This window comes from Symphodus melops (genome assembly GCF_947650265.1).
Source record: "Symphodus melops genome assembly, chromosome: 12".
NCBI classification, from domain to species: Eukaryota; Metazoa; Chordata; class Actinopteri; order Labriformes; family Labridae; genus Symphodus; species Symphodus melops.
Genome location: NC_136702.1, coordinates 19,085,673 through 19,107,528, shown reverse-complemented (window position 1 = coordinate 19,107,528; position 21,856 = coordinate 19,085,673). Strand labels below are relative to the sequence as shown.

The following is a 21,856-nucleotide window of genomic DNA, read 5'->3' as shown; positions in this document are numbered from 1 at the left end:
CTCAGGTTTTAGTGGGCAGTCTGTCCTGAAATTTCTTCAGCTGTGCATTTGTGGAAAGACTTATGTGTGAGAGACGACGTGAGCGCCAGTCTTGCCTTCTTAGTGGGAAAGAAAAGAAAAGATTTTTAAAAATGCAACAAACCGGCAGAGCAGTTGACCTTCAGAAAAGAGTAAAGAAGTTTGATTTCCTTTCAATAGCATTAACGCTAAGTCTTAATAGCCGTTGGGAGAAATCAATAATCTTGAAAATGGAAACTGCAATTGATTTGAAAGCTTAAGAGATGATGCACACTGTATAGAAATTGTCCCTTTACCCTTTCAGGGCAAGTTGGAAGTTTGTGTCTTTGAACCCTGCTGATGCTGATCAATGCAGCTGACAATGACTGGCACAGATAAAATGTCACAGATAACTGTCTTACCCTTTTCAGGGCAAGATGAAAGGAACATTGCTTTCCTATTGATCTGAGAGGTAATAAAGCAGAATCCCCGAAAAATATCTAATGGAAAATTTGCATAAATTAGTAGTTGATTAGAAATACTTTCAAAGCCTACCTGCTGTTATGTTAGAATAACAGTGATTCACAGTCTTGGCTACTTCAATCATCTCAATATTATTCAATCTCTAAAGGAGGTTACACTTCTCAGTGTTTGTATGCTTGTTGGCAGGACACATTGTGGAAGGAAACAGCCCTTTTATTTGTGACGATGTGATTCCCACACAGACCAACAATCAATTTAAAACCAGATTTCAAACATCTTAAGAAGAAGAGGATTTACTTTATTGATCCCCGAGGGTAAAATTGGGTCTTTACACTCTGAGTGAGGGAGCTGCCCCCGACAGGCGCTCCTGAGCTGGTTGGATGGGGTTAAGTGTTTTGCCCAAGGATCGGACATGTTCCTTGCAGGATCAAACCATCGACCTTCCGATTGAGAGACGACGACTCTGCCCACTGAGCCACAGCCGCCTCTAATAGTTCAAGTTCAAGTTTTACAATGTTATTCTTATGAGAAGTCTAAACATTTGACATTTACATGGGAGATTTGGATTTGTTCTCTGTTAATGAGAGACGTGCAACTCAGACACATTGGTCTGAAATACACAAACATGACATGTGCTAATGGAGAACATGTCATGGTGAGGAGGCTGCACACCGAGCTGTTAGGGTTTTTTGGTTCATTGCTCAAGGGCACCTCTGCAGTAGTCAGGAAGTGAACTGGCACCTCTTTAATAACCAGGACTGAGCTACTGTGGTATATGTAATATATCTTTTACAATGTATACTGACTAGAGGAGAGTGGAATGATGTCTGCTATGCTAGCACATTTGCAAGAAAGTCTCTGTATTTTTAAACTTTGTAAATGGTAAATGGACTTCAGCTTGGAAAGTGCTTGTCTAGTCTTCTGGCTACTCAAAGCACTTTTACACCCCAAGGTCACACCTACAGGACACACTCACACTAATGGCGAAGGCTGCTATGTAAAGTGGCCATCAGTATACTAATCCCACTCATTTACATTTAAAACCTGTGGGCAGCAATTTTAGGCTAAGAGTTTTGCCAAAGGACAACTCAGAGATCCAACTCAGACACACGACAAACGTGTACCGACACATCATGTGACGAAACAAGCAATATGATGGAAGAAGCTCTCAGCCAAACCATTTTTTTCCAAAGTAGCTCTCAAATGAAGAAAGGTTGGAGACTGCTGGGTTAAAGCGATTCAGCGATAGGCACTTTATATGCATCCAACCTGGACAATGTTGCAGCCTCCACTGAAGGAACTATACTCTTTGTACGACCTAAATCTGGTATGACTTGATAATGACAGCAAAACCATAGTCAATACCTCAGACAGAGCCCGATAGAGGACATCTAGTTTAGTGTTGACATGTGATGATAAGACAGAGTTGTTGTGTGTTTGTCCATCAGCAAGTCCACAAACGTTTTGTGTTCTTCTTGTGTCTACTAGTAGAGTAGAGGATCGTTATCAGCTGTGTCTTACAAGGATAAACTAGATCACAACAACAGACACAGGTCAATGCTTTATCTCTCCCTCTCCCTGTATCGTGTATCTCTGTTTCGCTCGGCTGCTTGCCCTCACTAATAGACACACACACAATGAGCTGCTAGGAAAGAAACACCTTAATCAATGTTAGTGGTGTGCTTCCTGTGTTGATATGGATATAAGCTTCTTGCTATGTCATATATTTTGACAGTTTGACACTTCTGTGATAAACTCTTTTTTTTTTTGTTTTCACATTTTCTTCATGGTCACTCATTTCGATCAGTGAGTATTCACGAGTCTGTCACCCTTTCTTTGCAATCTATCTTCATTCCCCCTTTTCTCCCTCACTTTTCCTCGTTCTCTCCTCCACAGTTTATGCAGGTAATCATCTTCACTGTCACTTCCAGCCCTACCTTCATACCATCCATCTCTCCTTCCCTCCCACTCCATCTTAATCTCTTCATCATCTGCTCATCTCCGTCTCCTCGGCCGTGCCTCCCTCCTTCCCTCTCCCCCCCTCCCTCTGTATCTCCCTCATCTCGCTCTTCATCATCTTCCTCCTCCTAATCTCCCAAGCTTGTGCTGGACTCTAATTAGCTCACGTCTGTGCTAATGAAGTTTGACAACAAAAGATCACCGAAGCTGGCAGGTGGGTCAGAAGGAAAAAAAAAAAAGACAATGGGCCAGAAATGAGAGAGAGAGAGAGAGAGAGAGAGAGAGAGAGAGGTGAAGAGAGCAGGACTGAAGGAAAAAAAATAATACAGTGTGGTTGTGTGAGCAGTGGATGTGCTGTCAGGTTGCTCTGTTCCTCTCTTTTCCTCTACAGGCTAACAGGAAGTGACATGTTTTTCAAATGTAGCTGACAGGATATGACACTGCTCCTTATGCGGCGGCGTCTAAGCATGGGGAGTAATTAGCGGTCTATCGACTGCCATGACATCAATCAGACGAGCTGTCTGAATGCCCGTGTGCACAAGAGACACTCACAGTGGCACTGGATGCTGGCGTACTATCATCATCACAATCAGTGTGTGTATGTGTGTTGTCCAGGTTGAAAATGGTCTAGCATATCATTAATCAGACAAGGCTTTTATGAGTGTGTGTGTGTGTGTGTGTGTGTGTGTGTGTGTGTCAGACAGAGAGAGAAAGGACGCTCTACAGGTGGTAAACTGGCTGGCATAACAATTACGTAGGCAGGCTGTCTGGCTCAAAACTCCCCTTTGACTTTGACAGTCATGTGTGTGGCAGGAGGCCTATTTGCCTGATGCCTCTGCCAACTACAATAGCTGTGAATGACATCCCTCTGAAGCTGGATAAACAGTTGACACATTGGTTTAACGGCTGCCCAGAAACAAACACCTACAGCACACAGCATTTAGATCCAGAGACTGCTGTTACATTTAAGTTTACATCACATTAAAGTTATAATCAGCAAAAACCAACAACAATCAAACCAAACAAGAAGAGATAAGCTTTACTTCACATGAACTGTTCATTACATTACTTTTCTTCTGCTCGTATTACTGAACAGGAGGCTTCAAGCTGGCAGTGGCCTGTTGACACATCTGATTTGACTTCCATACAAAATTACCATCAAAGCAAACTCATAGGCTGTAGTTCGGATGAACAAATGTACACGACTTAAATGACACGACATGACAATGTCCCCCTCAATAATCTGCACCAGAAACAGTCGACTAAATTAAGTATTAATATTTCAATCAATTTAGAACATTAATGCCAGTTACATGTCGTGTCATCTGCCTCCAGTCGGGGCTCAGCTTAATGGTTACTGCCATACTGTCATCATGCTCTATTACCCTGATGTAAACAGTGGACTGATGAAATCTCGAATAGTGCGGAGTGGTTTGGAACTATTTTGATCTAGAAAATGGAGATGAACACACATGTAGACTGTAAAGTTAGACTGGCATAGAGCCACTTGACCGTAGCAATGACTAACCAGCACAAGAATGTGGACGTTAAGCTGCAAGGAGGACTGAAGACTGGTGAAGTTAGCAGTGCTAATGTAAGCCACACTCGACAAACCAATTTGATATTGTTTACCTGCAGATGCTGTGATTGCAGGGTTACTGTATTAAGCATACTGAGGTCAAAGGCAGGGTTGGTCATTTTCTCCAGAGACACTGTTTTCGTCTCTATCTCTCACTTAAATAGAACCTGAGACCCACAATGTGAATACAAATCGTTATGATGTTCTATGTCACTCACCTGGGCTTTCCACAGACAAAAATACAATTAAATTGCTTTTTTCAAAACCTTGAGAAAATATGAAAAGGTTCATGGCAGAGGAAAAACATCTAAATGTGGGATATGACAACAACAAAAAAGATGCACAAAGATATTTCTGCGTCAGCGCATAATGTGGTTCCGCCTGGAAACTTTTGTCTGTTGCATCTGTTTGTGTGTCCTTTTAAAAGCCTGAAAAGCATGTGTCCTTTTACCGTGTACGTGCTCCAACCCTGGCGGATGTCCTTTGCATGGAATTTATTTTTCATTGAGGACTACTTGTGCAAATACGAGAGGCGGAAATCATAAATGAAAGGAAGAGAGTGCAACGGGGTGAATAGAGACCCAGAAAGGGTTTATTGTAGGAGAGAGAGCACAGGGAGGAAGGGATGGAACAGGCGAGTGCCTCTTGAGAGCTTTTCCTTATTAGCCAGGCTGAGTCCAGTGCTTGGAGTCCGGAAAACACACACACTCTGGGCCCTCTCTCGTATTGCTCCCCACTTCTCATTCCTTTCTTTTATTCCTCTTCACATTCTCTACTCCCATTATCTCAGTTCCGTTTATCCCCCCGTTTTGGTTATTCTTCATCTCCTTTTCTTAGTCTAATTTACACGTTTCCCTCCGAATATTCACTTAAACCCCTCCTGCCTAATTTTCAATGCATTCAGTCGATCTTGTTCCTCATCTCATTTGTTGAATTATTCCAAAACATCCACTTAGCCTCTTCTTGCCCTCGGAGTCCCTCGCTACCACTTCTTTTGTACCTTTTTCTGACACTTTTCACATTCCTGCCATCCTTTGGGTCCATTCATTTATCCTCTCAGCTTTCAAGAAAGATCCTTCATTCCCTCTTCAACAGTATCCTTTTCTTCTGCTTTCTTTGTTTCAAACATCCACTGTCCTCAAATCTATTAACCAATCCCTCTACCTCTTCTCTCTTTCCATACTTCTGTTTCCTCTTCTACTGCTAACTGTTATCCATTACCCATTGTCACTCTCTTTTTACTTTTAGAGTGAATCCTCCTTTCATAAACAATTCCTCTTGCTAATGTAGCTCCAAACACTTATTCCGTCTCCTGCATACCTGTCTACTGTTTCATCTCATCCCTAGTCCCTCCTCTCTTTCTTTAGCTTCCTGCCTCTTTATTCCTAATCCCACTTAACCTTCCATTTCTTACCTCGCTTTACTTCGAAAACACTCCAAAGTACTTTCTCATATTCACCGCCATTATCCTTGAATTTGCTTGCTTCTCTTAGTTTTCAAATTAAGCTGAAAATCCCACTTTTCAACCCAGAATTTCCATAATAAGGCAATTTGTGTTCAAACTAAAGCCGTGAAGTACTGATTGAAAGTTAGGAAAGGAGGGGTTGGGCTATTTCAAGCAGTTTGAACAGAAAACTAAAGGTGGGCACTCATTAATTACAGGTCACACTGCTCAGAAATAAATCTAAAAGTACCTTACATGTCAGAAAGGGAAGTTGAGATATTTACACTTCATTAGATCCATGAAAGGAAATCATTCACACATCATTTCTGTATGTTACTAGTCATGCCATAGCTCTGTTTTTTAGTGCATTATTAGTTTATTGGGGCCAAATTATTAATTTGCTATTTCACTTTAAACTCTTATTAGTGCCATAATTAAGAATCTAACCCGCCCCACCAAAACTAATAACCTACATGAAGAGAGTGATGTGGAAACAGCACTCGAATAAACCAACCTAGCAGTCAATACAGGCATGTACTTCACTAAAAAAGTTTCTCTGTGTGTGTGTGTGTTTGTGTGTGTGTGTGTTCAAGTCCAGAGGCTGTGAGTACAACTGAGAAATGCTTAAAGCTAATTTCTTTCCCTTCAGCTCTGTCAGCGTCTCTCTTACTCTATTCTACCACCCCGACAATTTAAATACTTAGTTTCTTTATGTTCTTCTGTTAATGTCATCTTTTTTTTAAATAATAATTACATTTGCATTAAATATGGAAGGTAATATTCAGTGTATTACACTTGCTGCCTCTACTCTGCATCTCTGCAGATTGTGTCTGCTCCAGCACAAACAGAACACAGTTTTAAGAATTCCTCACAATGGCAGATGGTGGGACAAGTGTAAGCCGATAGCAAAATCCCTTCAAACATGTTTATCTTCTTTCGTCAAGCTAACCCCAAAACAAACAGGAGCAGCACACAGACTGGAGAAGGGGTGAAGTTTTTCAATAAGCAGGTTTTGTTCTATTATAATATTTTATTATCGGGTATTGCAAATGTATATTTAGTTTAATGTGTCAAATATAGAAACTGTGAGCTTTTACAAACTCCCAGAAAACTGCAGGTCCGCTGAACCTCTCAGCTCTTTTAAATCCAGGTTATAGACTCACCTGTTTACTGCTGCCTTTAACTAAACTATTTTAATAAAGATTTTAATCTTTCACTCTGCACTGTAACTTTCATTATTTTAGCAAAAAACGTTTTATTTGTCCTTCAGTTAATTTTATTTTAATTATTTTTACTTGACATATTTTTAGTCATCAGGCTGCAGCAGGATAGTTGTTCATTGGTGATTGGGTTTCCAGCAGCTAACTTTCAGACTTAAAAGTACTGCAGGTGTTGACTTTTCGTGGAAGTATATTAATGCAACAAAAAGGCAGTATTATCCCCGGCATATCAGGAGCGAGTGGAAGTAACCATACTGCCAAGCAGAGAAGAGTATGAAGCAGCGTGTATACGGTGACATTTCCTATTTTGATGTTGTGTTCACAAATAAGGCCAAATTGACTTCACATATACGTTTTGAATCATTGTCTGACAGGAAAAAGTCTGGGTGAAAAATTCAACTCGTGTACACATCCTGAAAATTACATCTAATGTTCAGGAGTTTTGTGCATGTGTGAAAACATCATATACATAGTTCATTGCACTGTCAAACTTAAAACAACCTTTTATGAACAACGTGAGCAGGCACAAACAAATAGGCAAAACAGCACTATATAATACACCTTGCAGTCTCAAAAGGTATAAGCAAAGGCACCAGATGGAAGGCTGCTGTATTGCATCAATTTATTTTTTTTATTTTGTTGAGGTTAGGCGAGCTATTTTCTCCAACCTGGACCTTCTTTTTTCTTTAGATTCCTTTCTTTCATTCTTGATGTTATTTGCTCTCTACTTATCTTTCACTCAAGCGCTGCAGTACCTCTCGCCTGCTCTCAAGCTCACTCCACTCTGGTCTATCCAGCCTGATTGTTTTCTAATTGGTGGAGTACCAGAGGTCGGGGGGTTGTTATGGTAACCTGCAAGGGGCACTTGGGAGGGTTAGGTGGTGATGGTGGTAGTGGTTGGGCGAGGTAGGGAGGGGGCACACACTCAACAATAACAGAGAGCAGCACTCAACCAAGACTTGGGTGGTCACTTCAGAAAATAGACTGTGTGCGTGTTTGACATCCTAACTGCGTCAGGTTTGTACACGCACATAAGTATTTGAGTGCACAAGACCAAAAAAAGTAGTTCCAGTAAGAGTGGGAGAGGAAGTATGTGCCTGTATGTCTGTGTGTACACAAGGCTAGGCAAAGAATCATGCAGTCTCCTTGAAAATCTTGAGATTTTTCCTTCCTTATGTGAGCTGCTCAGGTCCTCTAATCATTCCACCTGTGTGCTGAGATGGAAGAGGAGTGAAACCAGAAGAGAATCTCAACATTAAGCTGCCTCTTTTCACTCTGCTTTAGCATTTTATCAAAACTTGAGCTTTTTTAAGTCCATATAAATACAGATATCTTCACACAGTAAAGTCGTTCATGCCAGCGAGCTGTATTTATGTGTTCTTCGGCTGACAACTTTTGATATGTAAACTAGTGATCTGAGTGTTGATAAAAGCAAACTGCAAATGCTCCGGCCGATGGTCATTGTTCCACAAAACATTTTCACGATGAGATGCCGTCTGCATTAAAGATCAATCCCTCAAAAAAGATTAACTCTAGCAGAGAGCGGCAGGGAGAACATCGAAGAGAAATGGACAAAAGAGACTTTTTTGACCTGTGTGTGAAAGACAAACCTGTGTGTGTGTGTGTGTGTGTGTGTGTGTGTTTATGCTGGCTTCATCTCCAAAACACATGTTGGAGCTGGTCTACAAATCAGTTCATCAGGTCTATTTATCAATAAAAGATCTGAATTAAAAGTGAATGATACTGATTAAAACTAACTTTACTTTGCTAACTACCGTTAGCATGAAAAACATGTGGCTCCTCAATTCCGTGGAAATGGACAAGCAACTACAAACAACAGCTCAGTTCTTTCATGCCACCCTATCTTTAACTAAATGTGTGTGCTAAAATGTCGGAAACATATCAGCACATCAGGTGAGCTGTAACATAAACACATGTTGGCAGTGTGGTGCATGTGTGTCTGTGATGGCTTTACTCAATGAGTCTGCATTCAAAGCTATCATGCAGAATGAATTGAGCTGGCTGTGCCCTTTAGAATTAAAGGTGGTGGGTGTGGTGGAGAAGCAGACAGTGTGATATATCACTGTGCTGTGCGGTGGAATAACCGTCCTTTCATTATCGAGCTGTTTAAAGCAAACCACCGATAAATAAAAATACATCTGAAAAAGGGAAGTCTCCTTACGCTCATAAATCACAGAGAAATGCAAAATGCAGCTGGGCACACAAATGCGGCTGGTGGATATATCTATCTCTATTTCGTGACCTCGAGTTTGTATGTTAATTGCCTGACCACAAACCTGTCATCTGTCGGAGTCACAGACATGACATCTGAATTACTGCGAAGACCACAAGCCTAAAGTCTCTGCACTACCCGATGTATGTGTTTCATTCCTAGGAAGTCTTGAATCAAGCACGCTTTACCAACTCATATTTAAGGCGCACATTTAATGGTCGCTGCTACACAGTAAAGATAACACTCTTTATTTTTGTCGTTTGAATCAGCAAATGGAAATTTAGCAGATCAGATGTCTGATGTGACTTGCGATATTTTTTATTGTTATTTCATCATCTGAACGTGTTGCTCCTCTCTGATAAAGTCCATCACAGGTTTTGAAAAATGTAAGCTCTATTCTTCAGTAGTGGTATATATGTGCCTATATATGCCTGCTCTGTCATAAGTCATCAAGCTGCAGCAGGAAAGCTTTGGATTTCCAGCAGCTCTAGATTTTAATCAGGATGTGCAGCAGGTATGTTGGAGTGCAGCGGTTGACATTTAGTGAAAATTGGAACTGTCCTCACCATTATAACCACAGCAGGGGAACATTACTTTGGATGGGGAAAATCATTTCAATAATGACTATCCTATATCCTCCCAAAAATCTGCTTCATATAGTACATAGTAAATAACGTTGGCCAGCTATTGACAATGTAGCTCATTACCCTATTATAGATTGGTTGTAGTATAGATATTGGTTGTACAATTGTTTTATTGACCCAGTTCCTGTAGGTGAACTCAGCTTCGTACATCTGCACATTTTCCAGGAGGGCATCAAGGATTAGACTGTGATGTCACTGCCATATGTGGCTCGCATGCAACAATGAAACGTCCTTTGTCAGCTGGCATCTTGTACTCATCCTTATCAGTTTGATTTCAGACTGTGACAGAGCGCTAAGGTGTAACTCTATCAACTATAAAAAAGATTCCAAAGCTATCTGAATCATAAACACAGAAATGCTAACACAGAATACCGCTGCTATAGTTTGTGACTGCCGATTGTTCATCTTTCTCAGCTTTTGACAGAGGACTGCTGGTTTTAATAAAACCTGTTGTTTAAAACCTAACGACTTCCAGAGAGAACCCAAGGGCTAACTGGACTGTGCAGCAGCTGACAGTGGACGGAGTCTGTGAAGCGACAGGTTCAGCAACAGGGAAGAAGTCCGTATAAGGGAACAATGTGAAAGGTAAAAGGTAACAGGTCGGAACCGTGCGGAGAGTCAGGAAGCCAGCTGGTAGACAGACACGCTCGGGGGCAGGCTTAACATCACAGACAGAGTCACAGAACCACAAGGATCAGCAGCTTAGTGCACAGATACACTGATAGATCACCACTTAAAAATAGCAAACAGCCCAGCAGACAAGCAGACTGTGTAAAAACTGCTCATGTTTTAGCGATGTAACGATTCACTCAACTCCTGATTCACGATACTGGGTTCCACCCTCTCGCTACAAACCTGCTTGTTTGTATGGTTTGGTCTCCGCAGCTGCCATGATACCGCCTACTTGTTTTAACCAAACGCCTCTGCTCTACAGTCCCTGACGCTCAGCAGGGTCTGAAATGAACGTTTGACTTACTGGCCAAGGTGGCGGATAAATGAAAAAAAAAAAAAAGACCAGCCAAACATAATTTTTACCGGCCGAAATAACAAATTGTGTTTTTGTGTCACATACACATCTGTTACAGTAAAACTGAGGAAGCATTATGTTCTGTTGAGTCAATCACAGATGTGACACTTTTATCAGAGCAGAAGTTTGAGAAATGTTAAATATATATGCTGGCCTTTATCTTTTAAATATTTGAAATCTACCGTCTACTGTTATTTTGGACCCTGTTTGGCCCGTCAGTACAGTCGACAGGACAGGCTGGCCCGGGCCGGATTTTTTGGGCCCGCTCAATATTGTTGCCTGGTCACTTGGATGGTGGTTAAAAGGATCAGAAAGACCAAACTTGTGTCTGTTTACTTTATTGTTTTGTGATTTCATTTACACACATGCACACACAGCGGTAAAGGGGGGGGGGGGGGGGGTCTATTTGTGCTCATAGCTTTGCTGATGGAGTGGAGTCCTTAGCGATTTTGTTATCTCTGTCACCCACAGGCACACTGCAACTCTGTCCTTCCTTGACACACAGAGTTGCACAGAGTCACACACATACAGACAGCGCTGACACACTACCTTCTCTTTTTTTGGGCACCATCGATTAATGTCAGCCAATACCTGGACTCTCCTCTGTCTGCATCCTCAGCGTTCAGGAAGTGATGATAAATGACTGGATCTATCTGTCAGGACTGCTGCGGTCATGAATAACGGTTTACAAAAATCGAGACATTCAGGAAGGCGGACACTAAAGTAAATAACTACTGAATAAATTAAAGGTAATAGCCACAAATAAACGCTGGGTCTACAACAAAGAGTTCACCTTCTTGAAAAGCTCACACTGGATCCATGGGACTTACTTAATCAACCTCTTCATTATGGAGTTTTTGAGTCGTACAACCAATGATAGATATATAACAGACTCAGAAGACATCTAATGTGCAAAACAATGAAATCAGTTTACACTCAAATATTTTACCTTCCTTCTCTGTTAAACAAAAGAAAAAAAAGGTTTTCTTGTAACACAAACCTGTGTTGAATATTTGAAGCCCTTGCAAAATATATGTAATTTCACTACCAAACAATCATATTGAACAAATTCAATGGAGGCTCAAAGTCTCGAGAGGAAAAAAAATGAATAAAGTAAGTTTTGACAAAAAAAGCAAATTCTGACATTTAAAGACTACACAAGAGTTAGGATCAATTTATATAATGCTCCACTCTATTAAAGTGCCATTTTGATGTATAAACTAATTTGCTTAATGCTAAATTGACTGCTCTGACATTGCAAATTTCGGGTCTAAACCTTTCAAAGCCTTTTACATTACACGTCACATTTTCACTGGTTCACTGATGCTCGAGCGCTGCGGTGCCAAGCTTCTCTTCAGAACTGATCCAGCACTTATAACGGATGTGCCTCTGAGACACTTTTGGGGTTAAGTGTCATTTCCGAGGTCCACGTTTTGCATTCAATCTTAAATGTGGACTCTAGAGCCTGTTTTAAATACGATGTCAGAATTAGAGATAATGGTAAATGGAGCTGAGTTTGTATAGAACAGGCCTTTTTCACTACGTCACATTCACCCATTCACACCCCACCAAGGAATATTAACTAATCCCATTCATACACACACTGCAGACAATTTGACTTGCGAAGACAGTTGATTATATTTTTTTATGTCAAGATGAATCATAAAATTACAATAGTTAATTGAAATAACTTGCATTAATAATTGTATTTTTAAAATGATTAGGCTTTTATTTTGAAATATTTTTTATCTGAAGCTGAGAGTACTTCACTTACTGTCTGAATTCAACTATGCTTTTAATTTGAAATAAAATAAACTTCTGGTAGAATAAAAGTTACGACATCACCTTAAAAAAAAGTGAAAAATTTAGAAATTTGATGAAAACAGCTAAAAGGAACGGAGAAAAAAAATCCTTTTGACTCCTCAATCGAGCTGACTAGAAGTTTTTGAAAGTGAAACAAGACATTCAAAGATGCAGCAGTGTCGTTATTTTTGACAAAACAGGAGGAGAGACTGCAGAGAATTATCCACGTTGCGCTTAAAGAGACAAATTAGCATGCAATCAAGCATGATTAAATAAATCAATGCATTTTATTTCGGACCTTAATTAATCGCAATAAACTAGTTAATGCTGACAGCCCTAATAAACACCATTTCCTTTGAGATCATTTGGGTGTATACGGATGTCATGGTGCGTTACCTTTCATTGGCCGTTGTAGAAAGAGGAGGAGACGCAGTTCCAGGTCCCGCCCTTGGTTTATTGACCTTTGCGTACAGCCTATCAATGTGGTCATCATCAGGGATGGCTCCTGGGTTGTTTCCATGATTTCCTGGAAAGGCAGAGGGGCCTTGTGGAGAAGGGGTACGGGCATAGCTGTGTTGTATTGTACCATAGGGGGGTGACTGAGGCAGTGGTTGCTGCATTGAGCTGGGATCCCTGTCCCTGAAAGTTTGTATTCTGGCATAGTTCGGGTCCATGTCGTCATCCTCAACATCTGGAAATGCCATTCCTACTCCACCGCCACCTTGCTGATCTTTTGATCGGGTCTCTCGCAGTTCAGGATGAGCAGCCTCAATTCTGAAGGACAGATAGAGAGTAACTTAACCAACCAGAAATGCTTCAAATGATGACAGAGTGTGACAAAAGCCCCGTTTCCACACAGCAGTCCGGTACGGATCGGTACAGTTTGGTATGTTTTGGTTCGGTAAAGCCTGATCCCGTTTGTGTTTCCACAGTCACCCGTGACCTATTTGGTAGGCGGCGTGTAGGCCGGATGACGATAGCTACATTATAGCAGCTGACCACTAACCGCTAACTAATAAATTCAACAAAGGAGAAAAACATGACCAATGATGGAAGACATCCAGCAATTCATCTACTCTGTCACTGACATTTTGCTCTTTATTACAAAACTCAATCAAGCTTTATTTCAGAGAAGGCTGTGTGCGGTGAGGAGAAATAAGCAGATGTAAACAATCAGCTATGTATTTAAACACAGCCGGCTTTTGTTTACCGCTGTCACACGGGAAGTGATGTTTCTTTTGACCAATCAACGGACTGGAGTGTTAAGCTCGACCTTTTCGGGTCGGCTCGATATTCTTGGCACCCCAACGGAAGGGTCCCAAAAAGTAGGAAGATACGGGTCGGTTATTTGGGAATCTTTCCCAGGATTAGTCCATGGAAACAAAGCAAAATGTGTGCTGTACCGAGACGAACCGAACCAGACCGCTCGGTGGAAACGGGGCTAAAGTCATCACAAAAGCAACATAAAGGAAAAATGGAAAAAAATGTCAATGGAGACAGACCATTTGTTTCCAGGTCAGCAAAACTAACATACATCCAAACACACCGTTTCTGTAGAGGTCAGTAGTGTAAAGCCTGATTTTAAGTGTGAGCATGAGCATGGAAAAGATAAGAGTTAATAAAAGAATTGCTGAGATGCTAACGCTGTGGTTTTTATCTCATCAATGAGTGTAACAAGTGAATAATTATCACTCTAATCACCATGGGGAAATCAAAATTAAAACCTGATTTTCTTCCAGAAAGACACCCAAGAAAAATGTATATACTCAGTACATGAATCAATGTCTAAAAGTTATAGCAAAAAAAACCTAAACTAAATAATATACAGTATTTTTCCAGAAACTTCCCCACCTTTCCCTCTCATCCTTCATCCTTTCAAACTCGTGATCACTCAGGACGTCAGACTTCTGTCGCTGCAGAGCTGCTTTTGCCTCCTTCTTCTCGTCTTTTTTCTTCCCAAATCTGGACAGAGAAGAGAATTGTTACAGACAGCTAGACTAACAGGTTGGCATCAAACGTTGAAAACACAGACACAAATCATTTTAATAGTACATCTGAAAATCTGTTTTCTTTTTGGGTAGGACGACTTAATCATGAAAAATGTGGATAAAGAATAACCTATGATACATACGTTGGATAAATAAATAGAGAGGCTGTATTCCAGATTGTTTGTACTGGTTAAAAGCTCTTAGCTGTGAGAAGATACTGAATAGTGCAATAGACCAGAGAGAGGGTTTGCTTAATGTATTACTGTTGCTTACCTCTGTAAGTATGGAATCTATACGGCCTAGTTTAAATTAAAAGATGACAAATACATGATAGACTTAGAGGCCTGGTGAGAGTGGCCACATATCAATTGTGAAACCACACAGTCAATACAGTTAGTGTGTGGTCAGCATCATAGGAACACTCAGCACTACAGCTCCATTTCCTGGAAGTCCATGAATCAAAAGAACACATAAACACAGGCCAGACTCAACTTAATAATTACACGTAAGATAATCATGAAGGCTTCCTCCTGGCCTTCAAATGAACAAATTCACCACATCGCTGTTTCAATGACAACGACAGACAGGAAAAGTTCAAAACCTGCCAGTATATCAATCTTGTAAAGTAGGGCTGCACAATGGATCCCAAATGCATCGTTATCGAGATATAAGCATCTGCAATAAACACATTTAAAAAGTCTACATTCATTGTGATGAACAAAAGAATTAAAGTCATAGCAACCAGCATGCATACTTTAACCTACTGTAAAATCTGGTGTATAAGACACGCTTTAAAAAAGTCTTTTTCATTGAATAGGTGTGCTGCATCTTTAACAACTGTGCAACAAATAAACCAGTATAAAAGTATGCTGATACGTGCTGTCATTACCTTGAATGCAGCCGCCACCATCACTGACTCAATTGAAAATTCATCAACATTCATTGTGTATTGCACTCTGTGGTGGGAAACATTGAAACCTGGACCAGGCTCCCTGCAGCACTTTTTCACATCTTTTCTCTCTCGTTAAGTCATAATCATGCATTTAAAAGAACAGTTTGTTATTGTTCCATGAATAAACGTGTAGCCTTCTTTTGATTCAAACAGTCCTACATTAAAGGTAACAAGTGACCGGCAGAGGTGGGCAGTACGACTCAAGAGTGAGTCTGTACCTTCACAAGTTTTGCTGAGAGCTCATTTTCTGTACTGTAGCTAGTCGGAGTGCTAACTCACACTGGATACACAATTTAATTGTTTTTTTCTTTCTGGTAGACCTCCAAAATTTGACTGCATCTTTCCAGTGTGATTTATATTCTGGATTTTACGGTACTGGATGGACGCCTGGGTGTTACGACAACACTTAACCCACATGTTAAAGCCGTCACATGCTAGCTCGCAGTCATCTGGCAGCTACCGTTAGATTAATTGGTACCTGTTTGGACGTTTGATTTATTTTGGAATTAAGAGAGAATTGTTGCAAATAATAATAATTTAAAACACAGAACAATAGAGAGAACAAAATTATTATTATAGGAACTCCTACATATTTGTTGATTAATCATACTTATCATACTACAATGTTAGCGCACATGGCATATAATGCTAATATTGTACAGGCAAAACCTAACCTTATAACACACATTAGTTTTTTTAAGTGGATTTTATTTATGCTTTAAACTTCCCCTGAACACTGCTGCACTTTTTATTTTTATAAATGTCATTAAACCTGTCATGTGCATAATTTATGCAATGGTTGTCATTTCATTCAAGTGTGTGATGTTGTGTATAGCCTGTGTGTGTTTGTGCATTGCTGTATTTAATAAAATAAAAATTAAAAAACAAAGCTTAAAGCTGAGGTGATGTGATGTGTTGTACAATGCTTAATGTGTTCTGTGGGGATAATAATGACTACTCACTGTGTGTAGAAGGGGGCACATTGGACGATGGAGGGCTATAACTATGCATGCATTAACAGTGCGAGTGTGTATTTACCTCACAGGGGACGAGCATTGCTCTAATTACTGCTGCCTCCAGAGTTAGAGGCTTACCCTTCACTTCAACTCTCTCTCTTCCACTCACTTACCCTTCTTTCACCTCACTTCCTTTTTATTTTTTATTTTTTTACCTTTTCCTCCAATTTCACCCCAGCACTTCCCCTGCTTTTCTCTCATTACCCTCATTTCGGCTTCCTTCTATCCATAGCTTACCTCGCCATCACCCCTTCATCTACTCGTCTTGTTTGGCATGTAGCCCCCTTTGGTATCAAACACTTCTCTCACAGCACTTAACCTCTCCCATCGCCTCCTCTTCTATCTTCTATGCTGTCATTTCTGTTTCATGTCTTGCCTCAGAAAAATGTACGGGACATGCAGGCTAAGAAAGACTTTATGTTGTTTTTATTACTTACAAGTGGCATAGCACAATGTCACTGTCCCATTAACTGTGGTCAGCAACGCCATTTATTGTCTTCACTTCATTTAACTGTCCTGCCACATATGAAATGTGTTCCGTTAAACAAAATAGCATAAAAAAAATGTAAAAACTAAAAATACAATGAAGTGTGTGCATGGACGTACAGGTGACGAGGATATTTAAAGAATTGTAGATTCAGTTATCAAAGAACAATGCTTTAAAAAAAAGTTAAACAGGATCAACAGACTCACATGCACACACTCTCTGATGACTCGAACACGTACAGAAAGTACAAGCTACAACGCTATTAATTTCAGGAGGAATATCAGAGTAAAGACAGCTGATTAGCAGCTCATTAGAATGAATACATTATCCCTTGTTCTGTCATTAGCAGGAACAGTCAAGACTCATGAATATTAATGAGCCAACACAATGTTCTGTATGGAGCGTGCATGACCACCACTCATATGCATGACACAGAGGTTTAATTAGAAATACAGAAAAAAAGTATCAGTATCTTCAGCCTCTGTAAGTATAAGGAGGATGAAAAAAACAAAACTTGAACTGTGTTTTATGATTTTAACACTTTGCTTTAGTAAACACAATGTGCCACCACAAAATGTGTTGCATACTGTACTTACATAACAAAACGAGAAGGAACTTTTCAGAAAAGGGTAAAGACACATTTCTTCCTTCAATTCTCATCCTTTCTCATTTTTAGATGAACGCATCATCACAAGCAGGCGTACCGTGACTCTCTAAAAGAGTGTACACACAGTTTTAATTCCAAACACTATTTTGGGTTAGACTGAGTTTGAGAAGGTGGAGATTTTTATTCTAAACATTCTGGCTTGGGTAACTACTGTGTAATGATGTTTCTCTTCCTCTTTAGCAGGCAAGCTCTGTATACATTAAAGGTGCCACAGCCTTTTCTGGTGCTCTTTAATGTGTTTCCAGGTGTCTTGTGCATGCACATCTATTTGCAAAAATTCAAAGTCTGCGGAAATGCAGCTTTTCCTACCTCCTCCTGTTAGCAGTAGCAATAGCCACATGAAACGCTTGTCCCTCTCTTTGAGAATTTGTGTTGTGACATCACAAGACAAAGACGACACTGATCCAAGCATGTTGGCTCGTTGTAGCAAGCACTAGCTCCCCTCGGACTGACTGTACTGACTGTCCCAGTATGGTAAAAGGGGCGGGACATATCAGAAAGCAAAGCCGAACAGCTGACCAATTACGAGAGAGCAGATCGGCTGGCCAATCAGATCAGACTTGGCACACATGGGGACCCTTTTATTTATTTATTTTTTCTTCTCTTCGTGGGGAAGGCTGAGGGTTAGAAGTACAGGCAGATGAGAAAGCCTGCATGGAGCGGCAGTACTTGTAAACACACTTTTTTCAAACATTAGCAATTGTGAATTCACTTTAGAAGGCACATAAAGTAAAAGGGCAAAATATGGGATCTTTAAAACAAATCTGATACATTTTGGTTTGAAGCTTTTTTTTTTTTGACAATCCAGAGCCTGCATTCTTTCGAGACACAAATAGTGATGGAAGTCATAGAAGAATTCATAAGAGCTGCATGCAAAGTAAAATAATCCCCAACCCATCACACAGCACCTTTTGGAGAGTTTGTTAATCCCACATCTTTATACAAAGCTTCTCCACACACATCTTTTCAAGCCTTAAGCAGATCCACCAACGGGCCAGCCCAACATTAAACTGGTAAAATATAAATCAGACTCAAACAGATTTTAACGATAAACAACTACAAGACACAAACACGCATACACACTTCATGTCACACAGCAGAGAGTTCAGGGGGCGGTCTCACACTTGTGCTTCTGAATTGTGCATGAGGCAAAAACCTGCTGACAAACGAGCGGAGAATGAGTGCAAACATCTGTGACTCTCACTTCACCTATTCTTTCTATTCTTCAGCTCTTTTCTCACTTCCTCCCTTTGCCACTCTGTAGACACGCCTCCCTCTGGCCATCAAATGGATCCCAAAGGGATGAAGTGATTGACAAGTGTGCCGGGATAACAATCACACTCACACACACGCAGACACACAGAGCCGAGAGACACAGAGATGCACACAACTGAATGGAAGCGGGCGCACACTGATGATTGGCAGGCATGACACCAGACCGCGACACTCCAATGACTTCCTGTCAGGATGTTTGATTGGCAGCTGATGGGTCCGTCCCCCCCCCCCCCCCCCTTTCAAACATGTGCTCTCTAATTATGGAACAATCACAAGTGAAGTCTGGTCAAAAGACCGGGTTTTGTCTTCACAAAAGAACTTTAATCAGACCTTTAACAAAACCTGAGCATGTGTTTTGTTTGCTCTACAGCTGAAAGGCTAATTGACTGAAAGAGCAATAAAAAGCAAAGGGAACATATATCTGAAGGTGGTAATTCAATATGATTATTCACATATTCAATTACATTTTTCAGTTCATTTTGGTGTTTGATTTATTTATTTAAAGTGATAAAATATGATACGTCAATCATGTCATCTTTCGAACAAAAGTCATTTCTATTCCTTCTTTGAAGTCAGATAAAGTTTTAACTGGTTGCCGTTGGACACTGAAAGAGAAACACCAACAGTGGAGATGGGTTAGCAGCCCCCCTGACACTGGAGGACCTGAATTCTCTCATGTATTGCACTCTGACCACAAGTAGAGGGTGGAGAGATAGTCAGGAGAATAAAACAAAACAAAAAATACAAGAACAGGAGGCTTTAACCAAATTTAAAGAAAAGGAGAGGAATCATTGTTTAAAGAGTTACATTGTCTTCTAATTTTATTATTCATCTTCTCAGTTATAGAGCTTCCTACCACTTTTCATATATTCTTAGTTGGGTGCTGCATTATAATTATGTTTAGAACATCAAGGTTTTTTTTTTAAATGAGAACTTATGTAAAAATACCTTCATATTGATTTATTGTACTAAAAGTACATTGTAAAAAAAGGCCATCAAACATATCCAAACACACAGACACACAGACACACACACACACACACACACACAGACACACACACACACGCACACACACACACACACACACACAATATACAGATGGAGATGAGTAAAGCAGTGCATGATGACATCCAAGCTGGCAACTATGCATATATTATCAATGATTCTCAATTCTCGATTCACACCGTTCAAAACTGAAAAATGAACAGCATGTACGCATACTTTACAACACACATTCACAATCACGTAAACATGACACACTGGCTACAGCAGTGCCAGGCCCTTTTTTGATTCTGCTAGACTGTGTACGGTCCCAATCTCACCTAATAGATTTCCATATTTTTATTTGTACAGATGGTCTCTCTCCCTCCTTTTTCTTTCACAACACAGACGACTAAACAGCTCGAAGAACCATACCCTCAACCCTTGTTAATTATCCTGGTTCAATTTGCAGAGTGCTTAGATACCATCGTAGCGATGTATGTGTGAGAGTGTGAGCATGAGGACGTTTGTTTGAGCGGTGTAAATGTTCAAAGGGTTGCGCCGTTTGTCAGAAGAGAAACCTTTAAGGTCTGGACGAGAAATAAAAGACGCACAGATTAGAGAGAAACAAAAGGTTACACAACTGCAGACAATCTGGTGGCAACACGCACACAAAAACATGGACACGCGCACACACGCACGCACACAGCCTCTATGAGCCAACTATATGACAACCATCTGACTGTGTGACCAATCGTGTTTTATCACCCCATGAATATTCATGATGGTAGAATGGTTAACACACCGAAAACACACACGCACACGCACACACACATACACGCACACACACACACACACACACACACACAGATGATTGGCAGAGCTGATTGGCAGGTGGCAGCAGTTCAAATTACTGGGCCAGCTGTCTCTATAAAAGGGCATTTCAAACAAATCATCTGAGTCTGACTTCTCTAATGCCCGTGTAAATCACGTGTATAATAAACAATACAGTAATTACATTTTACTATTACATTTCTAGACCTCTTCAACCTCTTTAAATTAGTAGGAAGAGCTGAATTCTAATCCTGAGTTTTTAAGAAATAGGACCTAAAAACAGAAGTATGAGAGTAAATAATAAGTAAAACCATTGAAGACCATATTTCTAATAAATAAAAAATATGTACTTTCACTTCTATTAAACCACAAAAAAAAAAAGTTAGCGTAAGGTCGGGTATCCAACAACACCTGCTGCTCCAGAACGTCAGCCCAATCGAAGCTGGCCTTCGATGAATATGACAAATCAGCTGCTCGGCCCAGACTTAAACACTGAATGGTACAATTTTGCTTTCTGGGTCTACCACCATTACATGCAATCAAATGCAGATAGGGAGCTGGAGGGAGCAGACTGAGAGGGAACAAAAAGGAAAGGATGCAAGATTAGGGGGGAGTGTTGGGGGGTTGGAGAGAGGCGGCGCAAGGTTAGAGAAATATGGCCAGAAAGAGGGCAAGGGGAGAAGAGGAAAATTATGAGTGGGCTCTAATCAAGGCCTTCTTATGGGGATGAGAGATGGGCTATAGAGGGAGGCTATAATATGTCCTTGGGTGTATTATATGGTTTCTACAGGCACTTAAAGCAATATGTGATGGGCGTATTGGCGGTTAGGTGAAAGGATGGATTGAGGGCCATTTTCGTCGAGGGTGGGGGGGTGGACTGTGTACGTGTGTCTTCTTCTGCTACTTTATGTTGTGAGAAACACTGTGGTGGTACAGTAGGCAAGGTAATCCTACAGTAAAACGTGTTGGAAAGCCAGCTGAGCGCAAAATAACATGGGGAGTGATAAAACTGTACATGGGATGCATTGCAAAAAAAAAAAAAAATTGCAAAAAAACCCCTAATTGTTAGCAAGGTCTATAGGTGTCTTTAAAGATTTCCCAAGCTTTATCAAGATTGGACTAGAATGAGGTTTTTTTTTATACCATTTTGGGCTCTTTTTTTTTCTCTCTATAAATGATCAAGGACCCTGAAGGGGAAGGTGACTTAATTTCCACCAATGCTACATTTGACTTATCTCACAATCCTAAGGAGGTTGTCGTGCAAGGA

General features: G+C 40.5%; 1 protein-coding gene across 3 annotated transcripts in view; it reads right to left on the bottom strand.

Annotated features, from left to right (window-relative positions):
• LOC306832593 (partitioning defective 3 homolog B-like) overlaps nt 1-21,856 on the bottom strand; it is a 201,422-nt gene that overhangs the window by 59,519 nt on the left and 120,047 nt on the right. For all 3 annotated transcript variants that reach the window (XM_079357396.1, XM_079357397.1, XM_079357398.1), the window contains exons 20-21: nt 14,241-14,351; nt 12,786-13,163 (exon numbers count right to left, since the gene is read on the bottom strand). In XM_079357396.1, the coding sequence (XP_079213522.1) occupies nt 12,786-13,163; nt 14,241-14,351 (489 nt within the window). The remainder of the gene's footprint in view (nt 1-12,785; nt 13,164-14,240; nt 14,352-21,856) is intronic.